Source organism: Anastrepha ludens, chromosome 6, assembly GCF_028408465.1.
Source record: "Anastrepha ludens isolate Willacy chromosome 6, idAnaLude1.1, whole genome shotgun sequence".
NCBI classification, from domain to species: Eukaryota; Metazoa; Arthropoda; class Insecta; order Diptera; family Tephritidae; genus Anastrepha; species Anastrepha ludens.
Genome location: NC_071502.1, coordinates 79,138,601 through 79,149,356, shown reverse-complemented (window position 1 = coordinate 79,149,356; position 10,756 = coordinate 79,138,601). Strand labels below are relative to the sequence as shown.

The window sequence follows — 10,756 nt, the reverse complement described above, 5'->3', positions numbered from 1 at the left end:
CATGTTTTTGAGAATGGAATAATATAAAGGGTCATCAGATTGGAGGTCCTTTTTGCAAAAGTATTTTTTAGACAAATCACGCGTGACTACTGTCATTTCATCATGGAAAGACTTACACCTCAACAATGTTTACAAATCGTACAATTGTATCACGAAAATTGGCGCTCATATGTTCGGCATCTGAAGGTACCCCATACGGAACTAGCCTCCTATTCGCACACCCCTTTAATCCCACTCATCTAACACCCCTCTCCCTTTCGACCCATCCCATTTCAACCTCATTTTTCTTGGGTCCACGGTTAGATGAGATACACGACGATCACCGGTGGCTGCACCGGGCCCGGCATGGCTTGATGAACTGATATAAAAAAAAAAAACAACAGATAACACTAGTGTAAAATAAATGCGGTTTTGAGATGCAGGTCGGATGCAAAAGAATACGTATAAGATTAAAGATTTTACGATTTCATACAGCTTAAATAAAAGGCCTCTGATTAAACATGGATCTTTGCGAAATCCAGAGCAAACAAAACTAAATTTTTTGTGTGGCATCCGCTGCCATTTATTTTTGGTTGGCAGCTTATCAGTAGCTCATCTTCCAGTAAATTTTATCAGAAGTTAACTAACCATGCCTTGAGAAATCAATTTTTGTGCCGATGTGTTCAGATTAAGGGATGAATCAGACTTTAAGGAATTTAAATATTTAAATTAAAAGTGTTAACAAAAAAATGATACGTCTATGCAAAAATTCTCCATAATCGGTTCACACATAACTAAATTATTTACTTTTACTTTGAGTTTAATTGGATCACGGATTGGGAGCGTGATTTAATACGATATTATATATATATAATTGGCGTTTACAACTTTTTTGGGTGTTCGACCGAGCTCCCCCTCCTATTTGTGGCGTGGGTATACAGTTTTAATCCGACTCCGAACGGCTGACCTTTTTTTATGAGGAGCTTTTTTCATGGCTGAAATACACTCGGAGGTTTGCCATTGCCTGGCGAGGGGCGACCGTTATTTGAAAACACTTTTTTTTTTTTTTTTGGTGACTGCTTATTACGGCGACTGCTTTACTTTATTTCCATTACTTTAATTTAAATGTGCACGTTCAGCTTAATAATATATTCACATATAAATAGATCTACTTTTTCGAGCTTAACTCCCAATCTGTAATTAAAAAGCGAGATTTCCCATTCAAAATTTGAGATTATAAAATAATCCTAGATAATAACCATACTTTTTGACATACAACCCTGTGTTTTCTGTGTAATAGATCATTATTTTTACGCGTGTAAAGAGAAACGTCAAAGTAAAAACTAAATAAAATGGATGTCGGCAAAGAAAACAGGTTTGTAGACATAATTCTAATAAAATGTTTGTTAGGTATTATTAACTATGCATTCATAAAAAAATCGTGTGCCCATAACCGCTTTGCCCTCTTATTACTTATTATAAAATGTAATATTGAATTTCGAATGCGTATTGCTGCCATAAATTTTTGAAACTTAAGTAAACGTCGTTAACGGATTTCCTCCAACTGTTTATTATTAATAATAATTAAACAAAAACTCCAAAATATTCCACCAACGCAATTTCTATAATGAAAAACCTTTCAAAGCAGTGCTGTCAAAGCTGTAGATTAATTTGGTGGATTTAAAGGTGATTAATGCATATGTGAACGTATTATTAAAAGAGGATGACTATAAATTACAGACTTTTGCTTACACCAATAATAACAATGATTATAAATTTCAGACATTTTACAGAAGGTCTAAAAATGCTTTTAAAGAGCTTGTAGAAAATTTTAAGCCGAAAAACAAAACAAACTCAAAATACTAGCACTGAAAATCAAAAACAAACTACAAGCGTACAGGATATTTGACGATTCTGTTGTACGATAAGCGTCATGCTGCATGCTTGCTGTGACGAGTACGAGTAGCTGACGACCCGTATGTGGTTCGCCATTTGAACACAAGTGTGCGTCAACGAAGCGTATTCCTCGGAGGCTCTAAATCATCTAGCGATAGATTTAGAAAGCGTGCTCTGTCTCGTTACCTGCTGTCGCTATCAATACCAATTCATGTCTTTGTTTCGGTTGGCGAAATTTCGGAATTGCAACAATACGATTTTACCCATATAAAATTTTTATCCCAAAATTCGAAATTATAAAATAATCTTAGGTTATATTTATTATTATTATTATTATTTAGTGACTGGTATGAATACCAGTACTAAAATTATGTTTGAGCATTGGCTGCAGAGGCCATCAGCTCTGTGTCGTCTGTGGGTGTCTGGATTATTTGTTATATTGTCATTTCGATAGTTTTAATGAATTTGCTTAGGTTATAACAATAACTTTTTCCCTGCAAACCTATATCTTCTGTGCTACTGATAATTGTTATCAAGAATGTAAGCAAAGTTGTGAAAGGAAATAAAATGGAAAATAAAAGAGGTTTGTAAATATTATCCTAATAAAACGTTTATTAATTATTATTAAACATAGTATTAAATACAGTAATACAGTAATATCTAAAGAAATAGAGTACAAGCAGCTTAGGCCATCGACTTTTTAGATTAATGTTAAGTGGTAGATACATATGAAGTACGTGAAATATAAAGATAATAAGAACTAAAATTATAGGTTACATACATTATTACAAAATTTCATATACTTAAATTGCTTTCTTGGACGAAATTATATATGCTTAAAATGTTACGCGATGTTACATATTTTAGAATAGACGCTGGGTTCGCCGAGCCAGAGTGTTTTTTCTTTAATCTCTCCAAAATTAAGCATTCGTTGAGGAAATGCTCTGCTGATGCTAATTATTTATTATTTATTATCGTTATATAAAAAAGCAAAGCAATACTGGTTGGTGCTGGAAGTAATATCCAATTTTCAAAATTGCTTATTAATATAATATAATCGCAACTGCTTAGGACACACTATAGACTCTTTGGCACAATGTTTTGCAACCTCAGGAGCGTTGTTAACTGATTTCCTCCTACTATGTCAATTGCGCAGTCAAACTTACTAGAACCTTCTTTCCTTATCGTTAATAATGAGTGAACAAACCAAAAACTAAAATATTCCACCAAATCAGTTTTTATGAAGAAAAACCTTCCAAAACAGTACTGACAGTCGTCAATTTTGTAGCTAATCTGCTATAGATGTATCGGTAGATTAATTTATGTGGATTTATTTCTAATCACTGTATATGTGAACGTACCTTAAGACTTTGAATACATTTTTCTTGCAACCACAGTTAATAATATTTAGCCCCTTCTGTTATTCAGTGCAACCCTGATCTAAACAGATGACTAATGACATTCGCGAACCATCAGAAAATAAAAACTAATTATTTGGTGTCATTCCTGCTTATAGATAACTTAAAAATTTTAAAGCAGAAGTGAAAGCAAAAAATTAATAAATTATACATTAACAGTGGTTCAAAACCGGAGATGAAATTGCAAACCGAAGGAGGCTCGAAGATAGGGATATTCTCGAATAGAAAATAAACGTGACGAATATTTCTTTGAAATTTCTAGAGTATCCCGTGAAATATAACATTTAATAGAGATAGTTTTAGACAACAATTTTTTTACATAATTAATATCATGTTTGGCTTCGATGGAGATTACCGCCGGCGTCCGGTGCAAAGTTTGGGTGGTGCTTCACAGACCTGTGACCGTGAGACAGTTATACGGAAGGCTCAAAAAGAACGCCAGAAAAGAAATGAGCTGCGTCTGCAAAACAATGGCGCAATTGTCCTGCAATCATACACACGCTCTTTCCTTCATAGGCAACACCGAAAGAGGTTGGAGCGTGAAGCTTTCGACGATTTCTTGCGCACGCATCGTGAACGTGTTGTCGAAAATGAATGTCTGGGATATTTACTTCGACGTCTTCTGTTTTTCTATTCTAGTAAGGAAAGCAAAGATGGTGATCGATTGGTAAGTTAAAAATATGGTCATGCAAAAATTAAAAAAATATATATTTGAAGTTACATCTCCATATGTCTAAAGGCGTGTTCCATTAGAGCGAAATGCACTCTCATAAAAAAGCGGGTTTAGAGAAGCTGATAGTTCGCCATTTAACTTTTTTTCAAAAGGGGGAAACGAATATATTGATAAGATTTTATTGTCCATTATTACATTATTTGTCCAATAAATAGAATGTCATACTACTAAATCATCTTGCAGATACTGTTTTAAATCTCCAACGTTACATTTCTAAAGACGAATACGTTCGGCGCTTACTTGTGTTGTTGGTAAACTGAATGAAACTCGACATATAGATTGAAGGCTTTCGGGACATTTCTCGACAGCTTTAAAAACGTTCTCAGTTTTAAATCCCTCTCTCTGTGCTATAGTCAAAACGTTTTCAATTAAATTATTTCGAATCGATCTGACACTAGGTCTCTGAAAAAACGTACACGTTTCTCAATCAGATCCAGATCCTTCTACTTTTTAAACTTGGCTTATTTGCTGAAATTTTTCGTTAATGAAGCTAACCAATGAGCAATCGAATTTTTTAGCCATGACCTAGCTTTGCTTTTCAATTACTTTACAACCTTGAGTATCAGCAAAGCAACTAAAAATAATTTCGTCAGAAATAGGTTAAAATTTTATCAAAAGAGTCGTAATTAAAATGTTAATAATCTCTTCTCATATGATTTTTTAAAGACCTTTGTTTCCCAATAAACAACGTTTTATATTTCTAATATACCTACTCTATAAGCTTAAAAACATATTTTTGCTTTTTCTGAGAAATGACAATTTTTTCATTAAGCCTCTTATGAGGGTGGGCGATACGTAATAATACTTATATTATTATAAAATTTTCCTTCTTACTACTTTGAAGGAATTTTTCAGATGTCCGAGAAATGCGCTACATATATGTTTTATTACTATTTAATTTTTAGATTGAGGTTTGCCAGCAAATATTGCGCCAGCCTGAACGTCTTCTTCGCAACTCTAGCACAGAATTTATCTGGTTACACCGTCTGAAAAAACTGCTTGACATTTGTATAACGCAAATGACACTGCCACATGCTTTGCCCGCCATACCGCTTCGTATGCTGGAGGTCTTCACAGCTACGTCAGTCGTGGAAAAATATATGGAAGATGAGACTCGAGTGCAGGGATATTTGCAAGTAGTTTTCAGTTTTCTGGTGAAGCGTAAGTACTTTGAGCGTCTGCGCCAGCTAATGGAGACAAAATGTCCACCACTGGATGGCGAGACTTTACACACACCAAGTCCATTCGCTGAGGCTATTTTCCAACTTATGTTACGTCCTTTGCTGATCAGGGAGAAACTGTTTAGTATCTATGAAGAATTCAGTAAACATATTCTAGCTAAGCCGTTTAGTGACCCTATACGAAATTATGTGTTACCTTCGCTGGCTGAGTGCTCGGATTTTCCATTCTCTCAGCTAATAGAGACTTTGCAGCATTTGATCAGCTCACGGCGGTTAGAAAAAATGCAAGTGGATTTAACTTCTGGTTCGACTCCGACTTTTACTGGCGTGTCTTCGTTGGCTCAGATCTCGATGACTCAATCTGCACTTACAGAAGATAAGTTGGAAACTTGGTATTCTGAGGTGTTTAGCAGCTATCTTCTTAATGCAATTTTAATTCTTGACCGAAATCACTTAGGTAAGCATATATTTAAAATACATGTATTTGTACTCTTCTTATTGGAAACAATTTGATCTATTTAAAGATTCGATACATAAACAAAATCTAGTGGGCGATTATATTAAAGTAATTGCGGAAATTTCCGTAAAAATATTACAACTACCAAAATCAACCCTCAAACTCTCAAAGGTTCATCATCAACGCACCGATGCGGAAGAATCTAGTGATGACGATGAGGAAGATGAAGAGCTATCGAGAGGAGTTCAAAGGCAGAAGTCAAGCTCTGATTTAGATGGAGGGCCACCATCCCTAAGTAGCGGCGAACAAGCGGTGCTTTTGGAATGCATTAATTTGTTAAATGATTCTCAGCGTGTACGTGTGCTGGCCGAACTAGATGACACATACATCACCGACGAGAAGGTGTTATACGCGTTGTGCGAAATTTGCCACAATCTTATGATCTATAATAAGCAGGCAATTTTTGAATATAAGTATGTTATGCTTCTTACTGAATGTAATCGCTTTAAATATGTGTATGTTTATCAGTGATATTTTATTACTGCTGTCGTTTCTTCAAACAGATTGCTGTACACACTGGCGTTCATGCCAAATATAGTTCGGACCATTTGGTTCACATTGACGACACAATCCAGCCAGTTAGGATTCAATGCACCCCTCTCGCTGATTTCCAAAGGTGTAGTCCGTAAGTAAAGTTTTTTCATTTATTTTATATTTTTTTGTAATAATAGCAATATTTATTGGTTTGAATCGTTTTTAAATTTCACAGCGAAACAAAGCGGTGTTGAACAGACGATTCCTATGTTGGCTACATTTTGTATGCTTTTCGGGCGGCTATTACCAACTTTGCATGATGCAGAGTTCTGTGATGAGAAACTTTTATTGGCGAAATCCCTCCACTCTTCATTGGTTGCTGCGACACATATTCGACTTATGCCCTTCTCAATCGCCGAAATCGTGCAGTTGTCAAAGACCTTGAAAGAAATTTCGCTTGGATTAGTTGATTTGGCTTTCCCTGAGACGCGCTCAAACCTCAATGAACATTATCGATTCGTTTTGGGTCGTTCAGAATCCGATGACAAGAAAATTTGGCAGCAAAAGCAGATTTGGGCGAACTTGCTGAAAGTTGTTGTATTTGTTTTGAATCAAATACATACCCGAGATCTCCGACTTGGTTTTTGTCCCGAAACACATTGGACGGTAAGTCGTTTGGATTTACCACTTGACCGACCGACTGATTTACCACTGACTCGTGGTAATCGTACTCGGGGAATTCGACCATTCCAACCCATTCGGGACTTTACACGCGAAGATTTTGAAAATGGCCCACCAATGTCCACAAAGCAAATTCGCTCCATTACAATTTTGCGAGAAATTCCATTCGTTGTGCCTTTCAGCAAACGTGTGGGTATATTGCAAGGCTTGGTGGCCGCAGATAAGATGCGTGTGCAGGGCAACTACCAAGCGTTTTTGCAGGGTCCATCTATTATCCTGAAGGTTAGACGTTCATATCTTTACGAGGATGCCTATGATCGGCTGCGTCCAGAGAATGGTACGTATTTAGTACAAATGTTTTCTGATGCAATTAAATCTATTTAATAAATAAATAATAAATATTAAATAATAAATGTTTCTGCCTGTGAGTCGTTTACTACATTATTATTAATTTTGCAGAACCTGATTTGCGTTTGAAGTTCCGTGTGCAGTTCGTTTCATCTCTTGGGTTGGAGGAGGCAGGCATCGATGGAGGCGGTGTATTTCGTGAATTCCTTTCCGAGCTTATTAAAACGGCATTCGACCCCAATCGAGGTTTCTTCATGTAAAGACCGTTGAATGACGCAAAATGAATATAAATGAATAACAATTATTTTTTCCTGCAGGGTCACTACGGATAATAAACTGTATCCCAATCCCGACGTTGCCGATTTGGAACCTGATTTCGAACGGCATTACTATTTCATTGGACGTATCCTCGGCAAAGCTATTTATGAAAATTTGCTAGTCGAGTTACCATTGGCAGAATTTTTCCTAACAAAGCTCGCCGGCAAATATGCTGATGTAGATATTCATCAATTAGCTTCTCTCGATCCGGAACTGTATAAAAATTTGCTATATCTGAAAGATTACGAAGGAGATGTAAGTGAACTAAATTTGGATTTTACTGTGGCTAGCAATTCTCTGGGCCATACACAAGTGGTTGAGTTGAAACCAAATGGGCAGAGCATAGCTGTAACCTCATCCAATCGCATTGAATATCTCCAACTGATGGCTGATTATAAGTTAAACGTGCAAATACGTAAGCATTGTGTAGCATTTAGACGAGGTCTTTCAAACGTATTACCCGTCGAGTGGCTGTACATGTTTAGTAACAAGGAATTACAAATACTTATTTCTGGCGCCGAAATACCTATTGATCTGGATGACTTGAAGAAACATTGCAAATATGGAGGTGAATATAGTCCTGAACATCCATCCATTATGGTGTTTTGGTCGGTTTTGGAAAACTTCAATGATCTCCAACGCAGACAGTTGCTTAAATTTGTGACAAGTTGTTCCAGACCACCGCTTCTAGGCTTCAAGGTAATTTCAACAATTATTATGTGAAAAGCAGAAAATAAAATATATATTTTTGGACATTCAATAGGATCTGGATCCACCGTTCTTCATACAGAACGCTGGCGACATGGAGCGATTACCGACGGCGAGTACCTGTACGAACCTGTTGAAACTCCCCCCGTTTAAAACAGAAGAGCAAATGCACGAAAAGTTACTGTACGCTATACAATCAGGGGTCGGTTTTGAGTTGAGTTAAATTAGTTATTGTAAATTCCTGAGGTTTTTAATGAGGCCAGATTCTTATAATGAAGGCACTAAAGCAACTAACTATCCTTTAAGAATATTAAAAATTTATAATAGGTAGCTTTTGTTTGTGGTAAAGTGAAGTCAGGTGCAGCAAACAGTAATATGCTATAAATAAAATGAATCAAATTGATTGGGCAAAGTTGCCAGCGAATAGCTAATTGCTTAATATAGAAAAACAGTATATAATCGCTACTACCCACGTCTTAAATATAAGGGTTTATTAAACACAGATTCGTTATATTATACGTATCGTAAGAAATTAAATCTAAATTTATTTCAGCAAATAGTTGAATATTTATTTGGAAAAACTTATTATAAAATACCTATAAACAAAAATACTTACATGTATCTATTATTGTTTACATTACAATATTAACCGATTTTAAACTTCAGGAGAAAGGTATTTAGACAAAAGATTAAAAAATGACAAAATGAAAATATACGAACCATTTATACATTCATGAGTGTATATTAATGTGTAAAATTTAATTTCGCTTCAACCCTAACCTCCTAAGTGAATGTGATCGGCATCAAATATGAGAGTAGCTTGCTTTTTCTTTTGTAGTTGAAGATGACGTAGTAAGAGGGGTTAAATATCTAGGATTCGGTCCGGACTTCAAGTTGTAATGGAAAAATACGTGTGGATGCAACCAAGGTATTCAAGAAGTGCAAATGTCTGACAAGAAAATCTTGGATCCGTAGTCCGAAAATCTTGAGATAATGGCCCCTATTATGAGTTAGATTCGATCTTCGATATTCGTTGGTTATCGAAGATCGAAAATCGAATGTCAATTTGGTATTATGAGCGGTGCAATGCTGTCGAAATTTTCGTTGTATACCGAATTTAGAGTCGAATGCAATTTTGCTTTCGATTGTGTAGCGTATTGTAGGAAAAATTGTTAAAATGTAAGTTGTTTGCGATTATTTATGGTTTTAGAGTAACCAAATAATAAATATATACTAATGTTGTTAATTTTATGCAGGTCGAAAATCGTGAGTACCAAACAGCAATTAGAAAGACTAGTTGCATTAATGAAAGAGAATCCACAATTCGCAAAAGGGATGTGCACCAAAGTTCAAGCAGCAAAAAAATGGAAGGAATTTACAACGGAGCTGAATTGCTTGGGACCACCAGTTAGAACGGCAGCAAAACGGATTAAGGTTAATAATGGTTTTTTTTTTGTGATGTTTATAGAAATACATTTTTATTTTCCCTTGACAGGCATGGGCTGAAATACGTATAGGAACTGAAATACATATTTTTTTCGAATGACGAATAATTGAATAAAGAAAATGTATAACAAAAATAAAACAGAAACTGTGGCGTAAAGGTTTCTATTTAATACTTTTTAGATTTTTGTATAATATCCTAAGAATTTCATTTCTTATGTTTTCTGCTTCTCCGTTATTTGACTCCCCTTCAATATCTTCAGCATCATCGTACACAGTGGGTTGAGCAAGTCCTAGCATACCTTCATTACCAATACTCAATTGGTACGATCCCTGAGCACAAAATCGCAGGACTGTGGCTAGCTTTAAAATATTTGGAATGGATTTGGCTCGGGTGCACTGTGGAAGCCATTTCTAGCCATTTCTAGGGGGTTGGATGCGTCCCTCAACTGTTTTCTACTTCTAGCTAGTTCCACTAATCTTTCATCGTCCGATGAATCGTAGAACCACAACCCCGTTGTACTCATTTTCACAAAAAATACTTTTTTAAACTTTTAAAAATGTTGTTAGCAAAAAATTTCAACACAATCGGTTGTTCTTTTATTTTGATTTTCTGTACCAACTGAGAAAAAATTATCTATTGTAAATGCGTCGAGCGATCGAAATTCACAATAGTCATATTCTTCAACGAATGAGCACCATAATACCAAATGAAAATTCGTTCCATCAGCACTTTCGACTACAGTCGAAGATCGAATGTTGCTCATAATAAGGGCCAATAGATCTTTTGGCTGCACTCAGGACTTGATTATCCTTTGAAGTGCAAACATTGACTAGACTCTTTTGGGAAGCGCAACCACATTCATCTTCTGTTGGTCCGGGCTATAAGAGCAAAGACGCGAAAGATGTGCCCAGAGGGGTTGCGGCTTCGAAACATATAGGACCTCTATCTTTCCTGGTAGTGGGACAACACATCATCAAAAGCCGACTTAAATTGGCACTACTCTTACGGGAATCATATGCACTAGGCAGAGTTCTTGCCGGGGTAGTATAACCTTAA

At 35.9% G+C, this 10,756-nt stretch overlaps 1 protein-coding gene across 1 annotated transcript; it reads left to right on the top strand.

Moving 5' to 3' along the window:
• Nucleotides 1-3,318: 3,318 nt before the first annotated feature.
• Nucleotides 3,319-8,995, top strand: LOC128866430 (ubiquitin-protein ligase E3C). Its single transcript, XM_054107148.1, has 8 exons — nucleotides 3,319-3,960; nucleotides 4,932-5,664; nucleotides 5,732-6,137; nucleotides 6,228-6,349; nucleotides 6,434-7,216; nucleotides 7,339-7,483; nucleotides 7,545-8,244; nucleotides 8,309-8,995. The coding sequence occupies exons 1-8, from the start codon at nucleotides 3,625-3,627 to the stop codon at nucleotides 8,474-8,476; spliced, it is 3,393 nt and encodes a 1,130-aa protein (XP_053963123.1). The 5' UTR covers nucleotides 3,319-3,624; the 3' UTR covers nucleotides 8,477-8,995.
• The last annotated feature ends 1,761 nt before the right edge of the window (nucleotides 8,996-10,756 follow it).

Coding starts and splice junctions, on each gene's coding strand:
- LOC128866430 (XM_054107148.1), top strand. CDS start 3,625: ATGTTTGGCTTCGATGGAGATTACCGCCGGCGTCCGGTGCAAAGTTTG. Junction 5,665..5,731: donor TCTTGACCGAAATCACTTAG/GTAAGCATATAT, acceptor ATCTATTTAAAG/ATTCGATACATAAACAAAAT. Junction 6,138..6,227: donor CAGGCAATTTTTGAATATAA/GTATGTTATGCT, acceptor TTCTTCAAACAG/ATTGCTGTACACACTGGCGT.